Consider the following 20,694-nt stretch of genomic DNA (forward strand, 5'->3'; position numbering starts at 1 on the left):
ATCCCTTATCCAATATGGTAAAAAGCTGCACTAGAGCTGTTACAGATTTCACCTTTCAGTTCGTCAGTAAACCTCTAGCAACTTAAGGTTGTCAGTCTAAAATGAACTATGTAACCCTATCATGGAATGATTATTGGCGCTCATTAAATAATAAACAAACTTGTTAACATATCATCAAAAGGCTGGAAAGTACTGTTGAGCTTACTCAGTTATTATGATCACATGGACATATTAAGTGAAATAATCTCTAGTGTACTGCCATAGACCAAACTTGAATAGGGTTAAAGACAATACTACTCCATCTCGGAATCGCTAGCATCCCAGAGCATGTGCAGTCAAACTTTAGAACTTGGACTACTAATAAACATGTACATAGAAATGATCTAATTTATATGTTTCATCTGAAGTACTTTGGTACCATTCTGTTTCCAATAATCTTTGGCCCTTTGCTAAGAAATAAAAATGGACAAGGATGTGCCTTGGAGATGATATTGATGTCCAAAATAAACAAATGAACAGACTTAGCACTGGGTACTACTTACCAGGTATGCTTGTTACATAGCATGGCTGAGATGAGCAAAGTATGCCAAGTGAAAAAAAAAATCCCAGTTTAGAGTTAGCATTGCTCCTCACCTTTATTTAGTCACATCATCCAATCCAGTTATTGCAGAAGGTGATATCCCTACAGAAATTTGGCCCAGAGTAGTTCTGGAATTTTGTGATATGGCAAGTTACTTGATATGTATTTATGTATATAAGCAAAGCATTAAAAAAACTAAATCCTGTATAAATATGCTTCAAGAAAATTTATGATACCATCATTTTGTCATCATCAGAGGCCAAACCATAGGAGATGTTAACAGAGGGTGTATGTCAACCAGATGCAACTATTATAATAGGTAAAACTTATATGAACATCTTGAAGAACAAGCTCTTCCAAATATCCTTTGTACCACTAGCAACTATAGAAAAATCACTTTATACAGAAAATGATCCAAAAGGCTAGGAAGCACAGTGTTCTGATTTACATTTATATGGTGTTTCAAGAATTGCGGAGTTGTACTTCAGAGACCACTGCTGTTCAGGCTTCAGAAACTTCCATTGGGCCACTCCTAGGCAATTCAAAGAACTTCTCTCATAATCAAGCACACAAAGAGCTAAGGCTGATGTTTTATGAACAAGGTTTCTTAGTATTACTAGGCAATTGATCTTTCGCAGGAGAATTCCTCTGCAGAAACATACATCGAAGACATCTCCCATCACTATCGGTAAGGCTTCTCAAAGAACCAAAATAAGCAAGATCACCCAAGATCATTGTAAAGAGCCAGGAAAAGTACAAAAGGTCAGAGAAATGCTATTAGATATGAGACTATTGGAGATGATTAGTTGGCTCAGTGAAGAACTACCTAGTTTCTAGTAACTTTTGGAGATGATTAGTTGGCTCAGTGAAGAACTACCTAGTTTCTAGTAACTTCTGTGAATTTTGGGTGTGCCCGACTGCCCGTGCAAATAGGACACCCCAGTCAGCTCCACCCAGCCAAGGAGGCTCATGCTCCAAAGCACAGGGATTGCATCACGCCAGTACAAGTCTACACCTACCTAGTTAACTGAATGCAAGATGCATTTGCCAGTTCCTGCTTCCCTTTTCACCATGAAGACTCATACAATAGTAGTTCCAGACGACTTGTCATGCACAAGAAATGCACCTTGACATTCGCTGCGACACTGGGCAAGAGACATGATAGGTTCAGTGTTTTCAACTTTTTATGCTAGCCAGGAGACTGGTATTCGCTGCAACAGCCTTGGGAGCCTTGCTGAGCAGCACCTAAGAGATTCATGAAGGCAGTAGGACCGTATCTCCTGACATGACATTAAAATTCCCCGGAGTATGAGGAATCTAATTGCGATCCACAATGCGACATCATCATCATCATCATCAGTGAGGACACACGAAATTATCAATCAATTTCGCAATGTATCATATTATTCTCCTTTTTGTGAACAAATTATTTCTCATGCTCAAGAGTACAGAAAAGAGCAAACCAAGCAATCAATCAAGGCAATCCAATGAGCTATTGGACAAAGGAACAAGAAGAACCCAACCCGTTCCATCACCTCCGAATTCTACTGTACAGCCGGCGCCTATCTGAACCCCTTCCGGAGTGAGTATCTGGGCGCAGCGGCAGCCTTCTTCGCCGCCGCGCCACCAGCAGCCGCCTTCTTCCCCGCGGCGCCACCAGCAGCCGCCCCGTCCTGCGCCCCCGGCGCTCCCGCCACCGCCGGCACCGCCTCTTCGGGATTCTTCGCCAGCTCCGCCGCGGCTGGCGGCGCCGCGTCCTGCCCGAGCGCGAGCGGCGCCTCGGGCCCCGCGGCCGCCGCCACCAGGTTGGTGATGTCCCGGAGCGGCACCCGCCCCGCCCACCGCGCCGCCCTGGACGGGCGCTTCTTCACCCCGCAGCTCTTTACGCCGTACCCGTGCCGCCGGGGCCCGGCCGCGGCGGCCGAGGTCGAAGGAGCGGCGTTCTCCTTGTCAGCACCGGAGCCGGCGGCGGCCATCGCGGGGCTCGGGTAGCGGACGCGCTCGGGATCGGGGCCGGAGGCGGCGTGGAGAGGCTGGAGCTGGATGTGGGAGGGGAGCGGCCATGGGTATTTGAGAGCTGCAGACGAGGAGGGAGGATTTGAGTTTTGGACGAAAATGGTGGAGGGAGGGAGCTCGAAGCGCAGGCGAATCTGGGGAAAATTTCGCGAGATGCTGCTGGCTTGGAAATTGGAATTGGGGCGTGGCGGGGCGGGGAGGAGATGGGGTGGGGGAGGACTGGAGCTGCAGGACAGGAGGAGGGAGGCGACGGCCGCCCAATTTTTTCGGGTCGGCGGGGGCCGGCTGCTCCGCGGAGGGAACTTCAAATTTCCTCGGTTTGGGAAAGAGCACGTGAGCATGTGGCCTGTTCCCCGGTGTGACTGTGTGAGCGCGCAGTCCCGCGGTGCCGCGACCCTTTCGCGCGCGTGGGCCGTTTCGTGACGCCGAAATTGGCAGGCGGCTGGGACTGGGACGCTCTTTGTTGCGAAATTTCGTTTGAATCGAAATTCTGTTCGTCAAAATTGTTGGGTTTTAAATTGCGTAGCCCAGAGAGAAAAGAGGGTGGTTTGCAAGCTCAAAGAAAATAGGTTGTAAAAATACACCGGTCTTGTTTGGTTCTCTAGCGCTAGAAGAGAGTCTTGCATGCATGGTTAAATGAAGTTTATTTGTAAAACCTTTTTACGGATGGGTGTAACTTTTTGCGACGAATCTAATGAATCTAATTAATCCATTATTGGCTACAGTATGCTGCAGTAACCATCCTCTAATCGTGTGATCAAAATCCTCATTAGATTTGTCTCTCTAATCGTGTGATCAAAATCCTCATTAGATTTGTCTCGCAAAATAGGGCAAGGGTTGTAAAGTCAATTTTGTAAACTATTTTTATTTAATACTCGAAATTAATGATCAAAATTAGTTACATTACCAAGCGCTACTCAACCAAATAGGATCACTATGTTCTCCTAAAAAAACAACCCGTACGGTTAAAATGGGGTTATATCCCCTACCTCCATTACATGAACCCGAAAGGGTAAATCCTTTTGCTACCACTGTAATTTCTCTCAGTCGCTTATTTGCCATTCTATGCCAATTTGAGTGGTATAGATGGCCCCACGTGCCACCAAAGCCTTCGATGACAAATAAGGGAATGCAAGGTTTTGATCATTTTACATGGCACTAGCGGAAAGTTTCAAAAGCAAAACGACCTCGCTTGATTACGAGTCGTTGGAGTTTCAGCGCGTCATTCCATTCCATGGGAGCTAATATAATATAATGGGAATGTATTAGGTGTAAACCAATTTTTTCGTGCAAATTATGAAAATTTCAATCTAAGTCATTAGATCAACATATAAGGGATATGGGAGATTGGGTAATTTTACAACGCCCTTGGATTGGGTAATCACACTTTTTCAAATCTCCCCTCCCACCTCTCTGCGTTCCTCCCCTTGGATATTGATCTGATGACCCAGATTGAAGTTTCCATAATTTGCACGGAGAAATTTGTTTGCACATGATATGTTCCTAATAGTCACGCTTATAGCATCATCATCTTGCAAGATGCCGCGTTCGTCTACGTGCAAGCCATCTCCCGAGCTCAACCTACCTTCCATGGCATGCCACACTGGCAGCCACCACCCGACCTGCACGAAAGAAATGATGCAGAAAACAAACAACCTTCCGCGACATTGCCGTAGTCCCATCCCATCCCTTCCTCTCTACAGGCTCTCTGTCGCGCGCCACGCTCCCGGCGCTCGCGTTCTCCGCGGCAATGCCAGGCGCCTCGGCGTCCACGACGGCGCAGTACGCGGGCATCGGCGTCTTCATCGCCATCGTCCTCTACGTCGTCCTCTACTACAGCCGCTCCTTCAACTCGGTCTTCCTAACGCGCCGGCGCCGGTGACGACGACGCGGTCACCGTGCTCCCCGGCCCGGTGCAGGCGCTCGGCCTCGGCCCCGACGACGTCGCCGTGCTCCCCACGTTCACGTACCGCTCCCCCTCGCCGGGCCGCGGCGACTCGAGGGCCCCGCCCGCGGCCGCGGCGGCGGACTGCTGCGCGGTCTGCCTCGACGAGCTCCGCGACGGCGCGCTGGTGCGCATGCTGCCGTCGTGCAGGCACTACTTCGACGCGGGGTGCGTCGACGTGTGGCTGCTGTCGCACGCGACGTGCCCGGTGTGCCGGGGCAGCCCGGGCCCGGAGAAAGTCCGCCTGGGCGTCGCGTCCCTGTCGCCGCCGCTCCCGCAGCTGCGCCGGCTCGACGCGGCGTCGCACGAGCGCGAGAGGGGCGAGGCGTCGGGAGCGAAAGACGCCGTCGTCTCGTCCATGTCGTCATCTCCAGTGAGGTCCCCCATGCATTTTGAGCTCATGGTCGCCATGGGCAATGGTCGCTCGGCTGTGTCGCCGTCGCCGACTCGGCCAAGAACGCCGGACGGCCGGATGTGCAGGACAAGATCACCTTCTCCTTCCACGTTAGACCCGCACGACGCTGGAGTGTAGAGTAGAGTTCGCAAAAATGTTCCTGGGCTTTACCTCGTTCTGGGCAAGATTTTTCTATGCTTCACTTTGCCCAGCAAATTTGTGCATGCAGATGTGGATAAGTCCCTCTGTTCCAGATTTCCAGTGCTTACTCTGTTGTCTGTTCTACATAAGTCATCTCATAGTCCAATTCTGCTCTGAAGAAAAAATGGGGGAAGAACCGATTTCTCCAAATTTTGCTATGTCAGACTTTGCGCTCAATCCCGGAGCCAATGATCTTATCTGAAACTCATGCAGACGCAGGCAAAGCCTAAAAGTGGTTGATGAGTATGCGCTTGAAAATCAAGTAAACTTTCATTATAAAAAAACAACAACAACAACGGTTGAAGAATCGATGCATGATTTTGCCTACGAATCATGAAGTTGACTTGAACCCTATCCAATTGTCTGCCAGAAAATTCAACCAAACTATATTCACTATTCTAACTGGGTTCACCAATCATGCCTGCCTGCACCAGATGATCACTGAATGATCAATCGATGTCGAGCTAGCAGTTCAACGGCTAAACTACACACAGAGGACAAAAACAATCCTAGCAACAAACTCAAATCCATTATCCAGCACCGGATGAACACCAGCAGAGCGTACAACTTATCACAAGGTCATACAATATTCAGCACGCAACCTCCTGCCTTAACCCAGGGCTTTAAGTGTCCAGCTAGCGACCCAACTGCAATCCTATCATGCACTTGGTATCATGCACTGCATGCACTGCGACCCAGGGTTAACAATTTCGTTTTTACTGTTCGGAATTTCGTTTGTTTGACCAAAATTTGACTTTTATATTTTTGAATTTGGAATTCAAATATATAATTTTCCGGACCGAAATTTATGTCCTGGTGAGTAGCGAAAACGGGAAAAATGACCGAAATTTCGGTCTTTCCGACCGAAATTGTTAACAGCGGCGCACCCCTTTCATGCCTGCGGCAGCCTCTAAATCCCACGTCAACCACCGGGATCAATGATTCGTTGATCGGTTGCCAGCGACATGTCGCTCGAACCATCTCAAGACAAGGTCACCAGAATTGGACGTTCTTGGCAGCAGCGGCGGCGGCGGCAGCGGCCATGTCGTCGCCCACCGCCGACCCTTCCGGCGGCGGCCCGCCGGCGCCGAGCATTAGCAGCTCCAACTTCACGCTGCTGTACATCATCATCGCGGTCCTCGTCGGCGTGATACTCTACATGGCCATCCGCTACGGCCGGTCGGTGCTGGCCGAGTGGCGCCAGCTCCAGGCGGGCGGCCACGGCGCGACGTTGTCCGGGACGGGGATCGGGCTCAGCGTGGACGACATCGCCGCGCTGCCCACGTTCACGTACCGCGCGCGGGCCGCGTCGCCGTCGCCGTCGCCGCTCGGCGGCAGGAGGAGGAGCGGCAGCAAGGGGAGGGCGGCGCCGGGGGCGGTGGAGTGCGTGGTGTGCCTGCAGGAGCTGGAGGACGGCGACGTCGTGCGAGTGCTGCCCCCGTGCCGCCACTTCTTCCACGGCCGCTGCATCGACGCCTGGCTGTGCGCGCACTCGTCGTGCCCGGTGTGCCGTGCGCACCCGGAGCCCGAGCGCGCGCGGCTGATGGAGGGGCTCCTGTCCCCGCCGCTGCCGCAGCTGCGCCGGTGCGGCGTGTCGCCGGAGCGGCCCACGGCGTCGAGGGTCCTGGCGGATATCTTGGCGCGGTCGCCGTTGAGGAGCAGCTGCTCGACGAGTGAGTCCAAGGAGATGATCGTGTCCAAATCACCATCGCCGAGGCCTCACTTTGGTTCCAGGTCTCCGTCTCCAACGCCGCCGGTGTACGCCGGGGTGTGCGACAGGTGCTCGAATCCATCGCCGCCGGGGGTGTCAGAAATCGATGTTGCCCCATCCAAGTCGCCGTCGCCGATGAGGTTCGGCACCATCAGGCAGTTGTCGGCGGTGAACATTGGAACGTTGGAAAGCATAGAGGTCATCACGCCAGCATCACCGTCACCGGTGCTAATCAGAGAGGATGGTGGTGGTTCGCTGTCGAAGTCGAACTCACCGTCCCCGTCGCCACATTGAGTACGTAATGGGTAGATACAAAAGTATGAACACTTTGACAGGGCTTGCGATGCATCTGATATTTGATCCTTTCTTTTTTTCTCCTCTCCCTCTGATTTACTCTTCTCTCTCCCTCTCTCCTTGCCCAAAGCAACCAGCGCCTCTACCTCCCTCTGATTTTTCTCCATCGAGCTACCAGCAAGTCGACAGCAGCAGCTTTGCCTTCCTCCTCTTTGCTCCCCACTGAACAATCAAGCAAGCAATGCAAATTGCTTTCTTTTTTTTTCCGGCTCGATCTCTCCCTCTGCTCTTCCACCAAAGCAACTAAGAACACCTCATCTCTTGCTTCCCTCTCTCCCTTCTATAGTTCTATGGTCTCCACCGAGCAAGCCAAGTACCAGCTCCCTGTTTTCTCAACCGAAGCAGCGAGCCGCAGCCCCTCCGCTGTTCGTGTCTCCCTGCAAGAACCAGCACCAGCCCCATCCGGGAAAGTGCTGTCACCAGGAGCTGCATCCACGACGCCAAGCAGCCTGCTACCCCTCCATCGAGCCGCTGCTGACCACGAGCCGGACGAGCAGGAGCACGCCGACAGCGCTGACCCGGAGGAGCTTCTCCCATGGACGCCTACAACATGTTCGACGAGGATGCCCACGCCGCCGACGCCGAGTCACCGACGGCCGCGACGAGCGGAACCGCGAGCCCAAGCACCACCGTACCGTCACGCCGGCCACGCCTACACCGTCAACCCTCGGTGAGCGCTGTCCCGCTCCCGACGCTCTAGTGCTGCCGACGTGAGCAGCGACCGCCGATGACCCCTCCGTAGAGCCTAGGACTTCTGTCCGGTGTTCTCGTGCAGGAGCCGAACGCCGTTGCCATCCGTTTCCCGTTGCCGCCAGACGCCATCGCGGCCCGGCTACGCCGGAGCTCCGCTAGCGTCGCGGCGATGCTGCGGCCTCGGCTATGCTGAGTGCCCGTGCACGCACACGCTCGGTGCAGCAGTGCCGGCCCCTTTATTCCTTCTTGGCCACCAGTGAGCACGCGCGGCCGCTGTGACCTCGGGTTGCCAAGCGCCCGCGCGCGTACGCGCCGAACACCACCTGAGCCGAGGACCAAAAGGCCCTGCCTTTGCCTCGTCATCGCCCGCGTCCACCACCGCAGACGCAGGCCGTCACGACCGAGCACGGAACATGCTCTGACCCGGGCCAAACCGGCACACCCGTTCCATCGTCGCCGATGTTGCGACGCGAGCTAGCTGTAGCTAGTCACCGCGAATGCGAACGCACGATTGGCCTTGCCAAGCCCACCTGCGGTACCACGGCAGCTCTGCCCCGCGCTCTTGCCGCAGGAGGGCACGTCACGAACCGGCCATGTTGGGCACCGTGCTCATGCATGCCGCCAGAGGCCGTCGTGCTTACCACCATCCTCGCAAGCCCGACACGAGCCAAGTCGCCGTGGATCAGTCGTCGCTGGACGCCACGAGCGCAAGCCTGCACAACTAAATAATCTAAAGTTACAATCTATCCAACCTTACACATGGCATGCTTTTGTTCGGTAGAACGGATGCCGAGCCGTTCGCCGGACGAAATGTTGCCGACTCGTTGCCACGCGCCAACCTCCTACTTAAGATGCCCCTCGCGGTGCCATCCCCTTTCGCTGAGCCCACGACACGCACGAACCGCACTCACGCATGTCGCGACACTATGGCCCCACGATGAGACCGCACATCACTATCCGGCAGCTTTCGGCGCCGCTCTGCACTGTGGCACCATGATGCTTTGCCACCCACGCCGGCTTTGCCATCTCGTTGCGCGTGTGTTGACAACACCGCTCTTCACCACAGCGTTATTTCTGTTCTCGCACTAGTACCCCGTCACACCATTGTCGGCCACTACCTCCTCTTGGTCGATAAAAGGCGCATTCGCGTAGCTCCTCCATCACTCCAAACTCATTTCCGACCAACCCGTCTACCTTCCCAATCTGAGTTCACTCGCCCTATCTTTTCTGCCAGAGCAAGGATTTACTCGTCGCTCTCTCATTCTGACGAGCTGCTCTTGGTAAGCACAACATGCTATCTGACCTGATTCATCTTCCTAAATTTATCTAAAAATCTAGCTCTAACTGTCTTTGTTAGTTTTATAATTTATAGAGTTCAGTTTACATTTATGTATGCTTTGTTTGTTTGATTTGTGTCGCGTAATAGTCGTCGAGAGTTCACGAACAACGACGAGAAGAAGCCTGGAGTCCGGTGCCGTGAGTTAGGAAGTTTGTACCACAAGCAGAAGCCCGGAGTACGTACCGCGAGCATGAGGACTAATACCGCGAGCCGAAAATCGAAATGCGTACCGCGATTTGAACTACCCATTTGTTGAGCGAAGACAAGTCCAACCTTTTCCCTTTTGATCATACTTATCCCAGTTTTTAAACACAACCCGTAGAAGCCTATTTAAAAGTGCATTCAATCTGTATATGAAACCTTGAACTATTTTACTGCTTGATGTAGTTAAATACCCATTTGAAAGACCATACCTTGCTATTGTTTATATCCTGATTATCCCTTGACAACCTAAGATTTATCTCTAAACATGATTAGCTCTGTTTAGATGAATGCCTTGATAAATGATACTACCATGCTTAGGATTTATTTATGCAATCTTACTCACTGTTATTTACCAAAATCAATCATTTACAAATGAGAAAAATGAGATGGTTGTTTTTAAAAGGTGTGAGTTAAATTTTTTAAAAAAGTATAATGAACATGAGGACGATGATGGTGATTACCCAGAGATGGGGCGTAATAGGGTCCATGTGTGGGACCACTAGAGATTGGACTCGAGGTTGTGTGGTACGGTCTTGTAGTTATCCGTCTTGTCTCGATTAAGGAATGGTAATTGGCAGGATTCTAGTCAAGTATTACAATGCAACTATACGGCTAAATGGGCACTGGCCTTAGCTTATTAAGTCAGTCGGCCCAAGAGGATGCTATCGCCCGAGTGCTCGAGGAGCTCATCGGTGTCGGGGTAGCTAACCCAGTCAGATGTACGGAGCCGCGATACTCGGGCAGTCTGTCGTGTAGCATATTTTGGGTCCGGTTGATGTAACGGCTTTGTCATGTTAGCTTGCCGACACATCAAAGGAATTGTGTATGTGCGCGTTGGCCCCGCGCTGGCATCAAAGCGAAACATGTCGTATGGGTAAAGTGTACAACCTCTGCAGAGTGTAAAACTATTCGTATAGCTGTGCTCATGGTCAAGAGCACTTGAACTAGACAGCCGGTTTTAAAGCTTTTAAAACCATTTTGATAAAATGGGATTTGGGTCTGATTTTGAAAATGTCCGGCAAGAGTGCCGTGGGCTACTGCGCACGGAGTGTCCGGTAGCATTAAAAGTTGAACTCACTTCTTTTTAAAAATACTTATAAATATGACTATATTACTCTTTTGCTAAAATGCCTTTACAAAATTAACCTTGCATGGGTAAAAACCTGCTTTTCGCAAAATAAACCCCAGCCACTTCCTTGTACTCCATTATGCATGAATTTTTTATCCCCCTCCGTAGGGCGGGGTTGGTCTTACTGAGTACTTTTGTACTCACCCTTGCCTGTGTTTACAGAGACGGTTCTACGCCAGAGAAGTCTACCCGTAGTCGTCGCGTCCGCACCCGACTTGCCTGTGGTGTGGGCCTTCACGATGATGCTGAGTTACGATGTTGGTTGTTTCATCAATGTTGTTTTAGCTTTAGCACTAGCTTACTTTCTTTTTGTTCTTCTTTTATTTTGGATTGAAATCCATAAACCGCTGCCATACAATCGGCAATGATCCATTCTGCCGAAATGTGTGTACCAGCCTCCTGGGACTAGAATTGTACCACATATGACTCCTGTGTAAGCGGGGGTCGCGACAGCTTAATTAGGTGTTAATGTTCTCTGTGGTGGAATCAGTCTACCTAGGTTTAAGTCCTCGACTCGACACTGGTACTTGCAGTTTTTGGACTTATTACAGGATTTAACTAGCACTATTTATTATCTTATTATTAAGCCAACAAATGGAGCCTCCACTTTCGTTCTTAAGATCTAGAAATTCTCACGTTAATCAGAGAAAAATAGAAAAATAAAAATTACCCACCACTGCCATTATAATAAAAATAGCCTAAAATACCCCTGTGCCTAATTAAAAATCACACACCAATGCCATTATAAAAAATTAAATATAAAATATCATTTAGCTATGTATCAGTTACAAACTTATGCTATTAATAAAAACTAAAGCTAACAACAATCAATCGAAATAAAATAAAAATAAAAATAATTATATGCGTAATATTATTAAAGCTCAACAAATCAAATTGTTATTATAGGTAGATCATATTTGAATTGTTTTAACCAACAATAAGACATAATTTACGATAATAAATAGGGTGATGTATGGTAAAATAATATAATCTTTAAGTAAGAATACAACGACATGCGAATTTTTGAATTTTCAATACTAGCCGCGCAAATGCGCGGGCTATATGCCTAGTTATTTTAGTAGCGACTTCTTCAATTTTATAATCTACTAGCAGCTTATTCTCTCTAAAATAGTTGTAGGGTTGCGGGCATGTATTCAAGAGGTATATGTCCATATATGTTTCGGAAAAAAGATAATTTGCATCTGCGAGACGAATCCGTTGGTGTTCCCCTAAAAAGAGGTTGTTTATATACATTTAGTATTTTTCTTCTCAAGTAAATTTATTCTTAAGATCGACTAGCTCAATCTTTTGGAGGTGATCATAGAAGTATTGTTGTGTGCATGTATTCATAGGGGCAGATGTACCTATGTGTTTCAGAAAAAAAGATGATTTGCATCTGTTAGATGAATATGTCGATGTTAAGCTAAAAAGGGTTTGTCTGTATCACACTTTATATATTATTTTTCTTCTCAAGTAAAAGTATTATTACCTTCAAGTAAACACATGGGGCTGTCTATATCACACTTGTGAGTATTTTTCTCCTCAAGTAAAAGTGTTCCCTTCAATTAAAAACATGTTCCACTCAACAAAAAAATTACTCCGGTTGAATTAGTGAATATTGCGCTAAAAGAATATTCTGCCAGATTTGTAAAATGCAATACGATTATCTAATGACATTGCAAAAGGTAGAATTCAAGCTTGAGAACTCTGACCTGATATTATATTAATTGAGTTATATGCACCATCAGGAAATCATAAACTCTAAAGTCTAATAGTTAATTTAGCTTAAATTTTGAGTGAAAACTCAAACCAGTCACTCAAAGTTTGTGATATCCATTTCTCTTTAGTGTATGTTGTTTTGCTTTCTGGCCAGGAAAAATCGATGGCTCCAAAAGCAAAAATATAACTCACATAGTTAAAAAACGGAGTGTAGCTCAGATAGCAAGGTTCCTTGTGGTGGAATCTGCCCATTCGGGTTTGAGTCCTCCATTCAACATGAGTGCTCGTATTTTTCTAGATTTGTTCTAGATTTAACTCACGCTATTCTTTCAGTGGTAGACGACATGCCCATCGAATCATCGATAGCGAGATACCTGTAGTGACTCCGTCAGTCTTGAGGATCTACTGGCTCAGTCTCTCGAAGGCATTCATCATAGCAGTAGAATTGTGTGCCTACTTTTAGGGGTGAGTGTACATGCATGTTTGTGAGCACTAGCATCTATATTATGTTTCGTAAAAGAATAAGAGAGAGAGAGAAATCAAATAAACCACCATTACCTGTTCCATAAGAAAACAGTGAGAGTACTCTTTTTGTAACATGCGCAAGAGTGAAAGGCTTCCGGCCGGCCTAGGGTAGGGCTGTAGCTCATTATCTGTTACGTACATAGTAATATGATCTGAAATTTTGAATCCAAACGGCTAGAGAGTGAAGCTGCGGGGCGGGCCATCACGTTCCATGTGATAGGCCAGATCCAGCTCCACGCAATTTGCATGCGCAAATGAGCACGAGCGTTATGTATGTGTGACGGTTGTTAATACAGTGATTATTGCTGAGTATGGAATGATCCAATACTCCGTAGATGACGAAAATAATCCAACTACGAGCCATATATACTTCAGGTTATAAACACTACTACAATAAAAACTATTTCGCAGGTGGCTAATTTTTTTTGTACAACTGGTTCTCAAGGTCGCATGCGTCCTAAATTATAAACACTACTACAAAATCATGGTTTCTATACATGTGGTAATATGATCACCTTCCTCTCTGACAATCATAACCTAACATCTACTACTACAAAAATGATTTGCGTAGCTTTGTTTAGAGGCCGATCAAAATGTCACCCGTTTCTAAAAATAGAGACCCGCCCCTACAAATGATACTTATTTCTAGGGGTGGGTGACGCATTCACCCGCCCCTAAAAAATTTCGCTAGGCATCGACGTGATTCAAAATTTTTGACCAGACTATTTATCCAACCAAGTCATCCGTTCACTCTTGACTTCTCTCTCCCATTTTCAACCACTCACTCTCTCGCCTTTATATATCTTGGCCTTGTTTGGTTGGCCTCTTTTAGGATCTTCTAGAAGATAATCTTACATGCATGGCGAGCTAAATGAAGTTTATTTGCAAAACCTCTTCACGGATGGGTGTAACTTCTTGTGACGAATCTAACGACGGTAACTAATCGATGATTGGCTACAGTGATGCTACAGTAATCATTATCTAATCATGCAGTCAAGGACCTCGTTAAATTCGTCGGGGTTCCTAGCACGGGGGTTTTGGAGTTGGTTTTGTAAATTGCCTTTATTTAATACTCGTAATTAGCGGTCAGAGTTTCTTCTAGGCATTCTAGGGAACTAACAATTTTTTTGGATCGGGAACAACGTGGGCGGACAAAGTCTAGGGTTGGGTTAGGCAGTCGGTGGGTTTGTTGAGCCAATATGTTTGAGCCTGTGGCCTGCTGGATGCACGGCTCACTAGGCTCGCGAGCAGCTTGCGAGCCAGCTCGAGGCGGCTCGTTAAACTAACAACCAAAAAAACCTGCTCGGCTGGTTAGCAAATTGAAACGAGCCGAGCCAGCTACGAGCCAAACGAGCTACGAGCATTTCATCCAGCCTATACACACGCCTAATCCTCTAATTCCCACAATTTACCCACCAAAATGGATCTTGTACATCTCCATCAGTTTCCAAAATGTATATCCATTATGTTCTTGACCCATTAATGGCTGACGTGTAACTTCGCTTTTCCGAATCTTGTATTGCATAATTCGCATTTTATGATCTTGAATGAAAAAGCTGTTAATATAAAGCACTGGAACTTTATAAGGCAGTGCAGACTGCAGAGCACAGACGAGCGAGGCCTTGATGGTTTGCACTCATGAATCACATCAGAAGCGACGGGGCCTGCATGGCAGCGATCGAGCTAGGTGCGCCGCATCACCGGGGCAAGCTAGCCGAACCTGCAGATCGAGGCTGGAAAGAAACAGAGAAAAATTTGGCGTGCTGCTAGCTCCATCTTTGCCAGTCCATGGTGCCAAATGTGTGAACCTTCTCTTTCTGTTCAAAATGGCGTCTCTCCGTAGGTTTACGCATGCATTTAGTCTGCAGTTTGTCTACGACCTCGGTTCGCCAACGTCCTCACCAGGTTCCCATCCAGGGAGACTCGATTTGATCAGTTTGTGTGAGATCATCCGTCGCCGGCGCCACCTAGCCATCGAATGAATCCTGCGGCGGCGGCACTACATGCACCGCGCGCGCACATGCTGAGCGTGAGCGTGCACCGGTCGAGGCTGCTGGCGGCGGGCCGCGCGGCGCCGGACGATGACGACGTCTGCGTCTGCTCCGTGATCCTGGCCTCCGTGGTGTCCCTGATGTTCCTCTGCGGGGTCCTCTCCGTGCTCCCCAGCCCCGGGGCCATCGCCGCCACCAAGGCCTACGTCGTCCTCGGCGCGGCCGCGATCATGCTCGTGCTCACGCTCCTCGCCTGGCTCGTCGCGCCGGGGATCCGGGCCCTCGCCGCGCCGCGGGCTCCGGCTCCGGCTCCGGCTCCGGCTCCGGCCCCGGCCCCGGCGACGGCTCCCGCGGCCCCGGCCGCGGCGCCCGTGCGCCTGGCGCGGCGCCTCTGCGCGTGCGGGCTGGCGGACGCGGCGGGGGTCGCCGCCGCGCTGCCGGCGTTCCCGTACGGCGGCCCCCCCGGAGCCGCGGCCGCGGACGGCGAGCGCCGGAGGAGCGGCGTGCTGTGCGCGGTGTGCCTGGAGGACGTGCTCGCCGGGGAGATGGTGCGGCAGCTCCCCGCGTGCAGGCACCTCTTCCACGTGGGCTGCGTCGACGTGTGGCTCCGCGCGCACCGGACCTGCCCGCTCTGCCGCTGCGAGCTCCCGCCGCGTAAGCCCGCCGCCGCCGCCGCTGGTGCGACGGCCAGCGCGCCCGTCGTCGCGGCGGGAGCGCTGCCGCTGCCGCCTATTTGATCTGAGCGCCACTTATCACGCTAGTCACTAGTTCTCACTACCTACCAGTCTACCACCGCCCTGATCGAGATCGAGATGGGTTCGCAGTTACAGCTCTCTGCAATCTTATTAGCCTGTCAGCGATTTGACTGATTGAGTGAGATTTGCGTTTATCCCCCGATAGGTTTGAAATGCTAGAAGGTGCCACGGATATGTTTCAGCTTTCAAGGAGCCCTCGATTGATCGATAGCGAGAGGGCCGGCGGAGAACAAAAAAGACTGGGCAAAATCAAATCGAATGAGTTCTGATCTACCGCTCCCGCCTGATGCTTCCAGTTTCTAAAAGGCGGCGGCCGGCAGGGGACATCCAGGGTGATGGAGACCGGCACCGACATCCTCTAGAGTCTGGCTGCTCTAGCACTAGCCTGACCCTCTCGCTATCTCTCCGTGTTGCGAGCAACCTCGACGTCGATGGTATGATCGGATCAGTGACGCCGCACCGGCATCTCGCCAAGTCAGTTAAGGTGGTGACAGGAGAGACATATGCGTTTCTTTCGATTCCAACTGTAGGCACTGGCACAGTCCAGAATATCCCTAGCATCAGCACAGAGATCCCTGCGTCTCACCACGCCATCTGTGTGGACGAACTGAATAAAAGAGCTTGTTGATGGAAAGCTCGGAACCATCCGAGGCCCCGGCTCTCAAAAGTCAACCGTACGTGTTGGGCGTGTCGAGTTTCTGGAACCCCATGAAAGGAAGGAAGGCAGAGCTCAGCTCGTTCAGTCATCACAAAACCATTTCCAGGCTCTTCTTCTCCTCGAAACAGATGCACCTGTTTGTTGGAGAAACAGAACATATGCTCTGTTCCCGCCACTACTAGCACTAGCTCGCTGCCGCTCCTCGACCGCCATGTGTCGCCTCCTCCCGGCGTCCACGACGGCGGGCCACCGTGGACTAGGCAGTGGAGTCCACTGTCCACCCTCGCCTGACCTCGTTAACTTGCCGTGCGCGGCGTTGCTCGCGCCCCATCGACAGCGACCCCTTGTGGTTTCCGGCCGCCGCGCCGCGATCCCTTCGCAAAACCGTAAGCCGCGGCGCAAATCGACGGCCGCACAGCCAGCAAAGGAACACGTCGCTCTCCACCACGCACCACGCACCACGCACCGGCGCCGCGCGCGCATATTTCTAGCTCGCCTCCGCATCTCGCGGCCACGGGACCCTCGACACACTTCTTCAAGAACACCCCTCCACCACCCCTGTCCCGGAAGCAGACACAAGCTCTCGCAGTCGACACGCACGCATGTTGACGCTGCACCCGAGGGTGGTGGTGGCGCGCGCCGCCGAGGACGGCGGCGGCGGCCACGACGAGGGCCGCGCCTGCTACTTCGTCGTGGTGGCCTGCGTCTCGCTGCTGCTCTTCGTCGTGCTGGCCGCCGCGACGGGCAGCGTCGCCAGGGCCTGCGCCATCACCGCCACGGTCGCGCTCCTGCTCGGGCTCGCCGGCTGGGCCGCGCCCGCGTGGGACGGTGCCCCGGCGGCGGCGGCGGGGCTGCACCAGGCCGGAGTCGGCAGCGCTCCGGTGCGCCTGGTGGCGCACCGCCGCTGCGCGTGCGGCCTGGCGGACGCGGCCGTCGGCGCGCTGCCGGCGTTCGCGTACGAGCCGCCGCCGCCCGCCGCGGCGAAGGGCGGCGACGGCGGCTCCGTGCTGCTGTGCGCGGTGTGCCTGGAGGACGTGCGGGCCGGCGAGGTGGTGCGGCAGCTGCCGGCGTGCCGCCACCTCTTCCACTCCGACTGCGTCGACGCCTGGCTGCGCGCGCACCGGACCTGCCCGCTCTGCCGCTGCGACCTCTCCCCGCGGAGCCTCACCGCCAAGGCCGCCGCAGTGGAGTCCGCGGCCGACGCCCTGCCGCCGGTGTGAGGAGGAATCCATCGATCAGCTCGCCGGAATCTGGGCGGGGCATTCGTTCGGCACGCCTACTGTACATACTCGATCTCTAACACAGCATAAAGCAGATTAGATTGATGCAGTGGTATAGCGATCACTGTCGCTGATGTGTAATTCTCCATCACTACGATTTACGACGCACGACCAATCAAAGATTCTGATCTCCAAGGCGCGACGTGCGTCGCCTGAAAATGTCTGCGAGAATTCGAGTGGCTCCCCAGCTCTCGCCTGATGCTTCCGGTCGCGGAAGATAGGGAGCATCCAGCCGATGGAGACCGGTACCGGATCGTACGGATCGCGGAGCTCGACTTGCCTGAAATCCGCCGCTACCGGACAACCCGGTCGATCACGTCAGCTGCACGGATGCTGTATTGCTGTTGCGCCGGCCAATTACATTTGGATGTCCTGTCGATAGTTTGACCAGATATCGGGAGGACTTTTCGGACACTAATTAAAAAACTAATTTCAGAACTCATTTAGAAACCACGAGACGAATCTTTTGAGGCCTTTGATCGCATCATTAGCACATGCGGGTTACTGTAGCACTTATGGCTAATCATGCACTAATTAGGCTTAAAAGATTCGTCTCGTTGTGTACATCCAAACTGTGTAATTAGTTTTGTTATTTAATTACATTTAGTGCTTCATACATATGTTTAAAGGGGAGGTGAAAATTTTTGATAACTAAAGGGCCCCTTTGCTTGGAGTGTACTATGCAACAAGAAGAAAGGTCCGTGTTTCCCAGGCAAACGCACCCAACCAAGATTTTGTTGGGTGTGATCAGGACATCGTTTCAGTGATGGCATATCTGTCTGTGTTGTGTTGTTGATCGGTCAGACTACCGGAGTGTGGACTTGGTGTGGTTTGGACCCTTCTTTTTCTTTCTTTATCTTTTTCGTTTTGCTTCACTTGCTTTCAGGGCACGGGGGGTGATGACATTCGATTAGCAACCGAACTTATTGGTAACTTAAAATCCAAATGTGTGCTCAGATATTTTGTTGTTAGTGATCTTTCGTGCATTACTGCTATAATTTATATTGGGATAAAGTTCATTTTTGGCCGTCCAACTATTGTCTCAGTTAGGTTTTAGTCATCAAACCGCAAAACCAGGAATCTTTTGTCACCCAACTCTTAAAACTATTCGTATTTGATCATCGTGTTGTTTTGGTGGTGGTTCCGCTGACGTGGACACCATATGACGGTGGGGCCCACCTGTCAGCCCTCCTCTCTCCTTTCTCCTTTCTTTCTTCTCTCCTCTCCCACCGGATGCCGCTCTCCCCCTGCGCGCTAGCTTCGCCACGAGCCAGTGCAGCTGTCTGGGCAAGCCAGACCTTCGCCGCTAGCCAGCGCCATAAGTCCCCAACCTCTCCATTCTCCCCGCCCGCCCCTCCTTTCTTCTAGGGGAAAGCTAAATCTCACTCGAGTGATTTGGAGGCTCTCCTCACTCGAATTTTTTTCTTTCCCATCTACACCTTCTTCTCCAACTCCAGCGAGGTTAGGGTTCGGGTTAGGGTTCCGGGTTGCTGGGGGAGCGCTGCTCACCACTGGCCTTAGAAGGAGGGCCGGCGGCGGCAGGCCGGCCCGGCGGTGGTGGTGGGCAGCCGCGCGCCGGAGCTTCGGCGCAGCCCTAGCGCACCCGCGCCGGGGGGTGGCGGCGGGGCTGGGCGGCCGGTGGTGGCGGGGCTGAGCGGCGGGTGGTGTGGCGGCGGGTGGGGAGAAGCTGGAGGTAGAAGATGAAGGGAGGTAGAAGATGGAGAGCCCTTGGATTTTAATCCAGTGGTCCAAAAAATTGAGGGAGAAGATGTGATATTTCACTCAAGTGAGGGATCTTCTATCTCTCACCATGAGCACGTGTAGAGCCGAACAGAGCCGAGCCGCCATTGGACCTTGTTGTCACTCTCACCACCAAACTCAAATCCCCCCTCCCAAACCCCCTCCACCCTCCCTGCTACCTCCCCAACCTGCTCCCGATGAGCACCGATCCATTGCCGACCGGGAATCAAAGTTCTTCGTCTGCCATTGCCACCGGCGAGACCGAGATCCGCCTGTAGGCAAACTCCCACCTCCGGCTCCCATTTTCCTTGTCCAACGACTCAAATTGAATGTAAGCGACATCCTAAAGCTCATGCCCTCCACATTCCACCACATTCCACCTGTTTCCATGCTCATCTATGGAGCTCGCCGCCGGCCGGAACCCCCTCGTTGCCACCGGCCATGTTTGGCCGTTGCTTTTCATGCACATCACCCACTATTGAACTCGCCTCATTGCGTAGATGCTGTTGATGCAACTCCCCGCCGCTGTATAGCTCGCCGCTGGCGGGAACATGCCGGGTGAGCTCCGCCATGATCCAGAGCTATCGGCTGGAAAGGTGGAGCTTCGTCGAGGGCCCACGTTAATAGCCAGGCGAGCTCGAGCTTCGCCATGGGCCCGCGCTGCCGGCCGGGCGACCTAGAGAGTCGTGCACGGGAAGGGCGGCGGTAGGGGCGGGCCCAGAAATTGAGAGGTGGGTATTCAAAGTTTCAAAAGGTGTAAAATTTTCTTTTAATAGCCAAATTTCGTAAATTACAATAATAGTTTTCAAAACAAAGATCAAATTTATCACTAGTCAGCTCATCTTGCGCTTAGCTTGATTTCGGTTAGACCTGCTTATGCTTCCTCGCCCATCCACCACAAGGCACGTACTGCTTGCGCTTAGCTTGATTTCGCTTAGACCTGCTTATGCTTCCTCGCCAATCCACCACAAGGCACGGACTGCTGGAGCGTCAGAGCTTTGGAGGCCTTGTCGTCCTGGCGAAGCGGCAATGCCTTGCCTTGTCTGCGTGCGCGCCACACCGTGCACGCTCGAGACCTGTGCCCTGCCTAGCTGAGGCACTGGCCTGGCCGCTACTCGCATCTCGTGGCCCGCCCAGCTGCCATGCCCATGATGACGTCTATCTGCCCTGCCGCGGAGCCACTACTGATGTCAGTCCTTGGCGCCAATGAGCCCCTGCATTTGTCTGTCCGTCTGGCTTTGTCGCGCCCTCACCGTCGGGATCGCTGATTCGAGGAGTTAGGGTTGCGGTCTTGCAGCTGGGGATTGGGAATTGAGGGACCGAGGGGATGCACAGGCGCTTGGCCTGCCTGTCAAGCTGACTCACTAGCTACCTGACCGCTAATGGATCTGTGGACCGTCGGGTGGGGAGGCGTAGGATGTGTGTTGCTATGATTTTTCAGCACGAAACATAAACTAGAA

At 51.8% G+C, this 20,694-nt stretch overlaps 5 protein-coding genes across 5 annotated transcripts; 4 read left to right on the forward strand and 1 right to left on the reverse strand.

Moving 5' to 3' along the window:
• Positions 1-2,142: 2,142 nt before the first annotated feature.
• On the reverse strand, positions 2,143-2,556 carry LOC120669303 (testis-specific gene A8 protein-like). The gene has a single exon (XM_039949078.1). The coding sequence runs from the start codon at positions 2,554-2,556 to the stop codon at positions 2,143-2,145; it is 414 nt and encodes a 137-aa protein (XP_039805012.1).
• A 1,790-nt stretch (positions 2,557-4,346) lies between these two features.
• On the forward strand, positions 4,347-5,073 carry LOC120669304 (E3 ubiquitin-protein ligase ATL41-like). The gene is made up of 2 exons (XM_039949079.1): positions 4,347-4,451; positions 4,516-5,073. The coding sequence occupies exons 1-2, from the start codon at positions 4,347-4,349 to the stop codon at positions 5,071-5,073; spliced, it is 663 nt and encodes a 220-aa protein (XP_039805013.1).
• Positions 5,074-6,020: 947 nt separating this feature from the next.
• Positions 6,021-11,073, forward strand: LOC120671311 (E3 ubiquitin-protein ligase ATL41-like). The gene is made up of 2 exons (XM_039951611.1): positions 6,021-7,871; positions 10,729-11,073. The coding sequence occupies exon 1, from the start codon at positions 6,179-6,181 to the stop codon at positions 7,139-7,141; it is 963 nt and encodes a 320-aa protein (XP_039807545.1). The 5' UTR covers positions 6,021-6,178; the 3' UTR covers positions 7,142-7,871; positions 10,729-11,073.
• Positions 11,074-14,351: 3,278 nt separating this feature from the next.
• Positions 14,352-15,538, forward strand: LOC120669305 (probable E3 ubiquitin-protein ligase ATL45). The gene has a single exon (XM_039949080.1). It carries the CDS (start codon positions 14,789-14,791, stop codon positions 15,536-15,538), a length of 750 nt encoding a protein of 249 aa, XP_039805014.1. The 5' UTR covers positions 14,352-14,788.
• Positions 15,539-16,735: 1,197 nt separating this feature from the next.
• LOC120670576 (probable E3 ubiquitin-protein ligase ATL45) lies at positions 16,736-17,849 on the forward strand. Its single transcript, XM_039950711.1, has one exon. The coding sequence runs from the start codon at positions 16,817-16,819 to the stop codon at positions 17,432-17,434; it is 618 nt and encodes a 205-aa protein (XP_039806645.1). The 5' UTR covers positions 16,736-16,816; the 3' UTR covers positions 17,435-17,849.
• The last annotated feature ends 2,845 nt before the right edge of the window (positions 17,850-20,694 follow it).

Source organism: Panicum virgatum, chromosome 4N (assembly GCF_016808335.1).
Source record: "Panicum virgatum strain AP13 chromosome 4N, P.virgatum_v5, whole genome shotgun sequence".
Classification (NCBI taxonomy): domain Eukaryota; kingdom Viridiplantae; phylum Streptophyta; class Magnoliopsida; order Poales; family Poaceae; genus Panicum; species Panicum virgatum.

Excerpts from the sequence above, each read along its gene's own strand:
- LOC120669303 (XM_039949078.1), bottom strand. The coding sequence starts at position 2,556 with ATGGCCGCCGCCGGCTCCGGTGCTGACAAGGAGAACGCCGCTCCTTCG.
- LOC120669305 (XM_039949080.1), top strand. The coding sequence starts at position 14,789 with ATGAATCCTGCGGCGGCGGCACTACATGCACCGCGCGCGCACATGCTG.
- LOC120670576 (XM_039950711.1), top strand. The coding sequence starts at position 16,817 with ATGTTGACGCTGCACCCGAGGGTGGTGGTGGCGCGCGCCGCCGAGGAC.
- LOC120669304 (XM_039949079.1), top strand. The coding sequence starts at position 4,347 with ATGCCAGGCGCCTCGGCGTCCACGACGGCGCAGTACGCGGGCATCGGC. Across the intron at positions 4,452-4,515 it reads ACAGCCGCTCCTTCAACTCG|GCGCTCGGCCTCGGCCCCGA; the intron begins GTCTTCCTAACG and ends GGCCCGGTGCAG.
- LOC120671311 (XM_039951611.1), top strand. The coding sequence starts at position 6,179 with ATGTCGTCGCCCACCGCCGACCCTTCCGGCGGCGGCCCGCCGGCGCCG.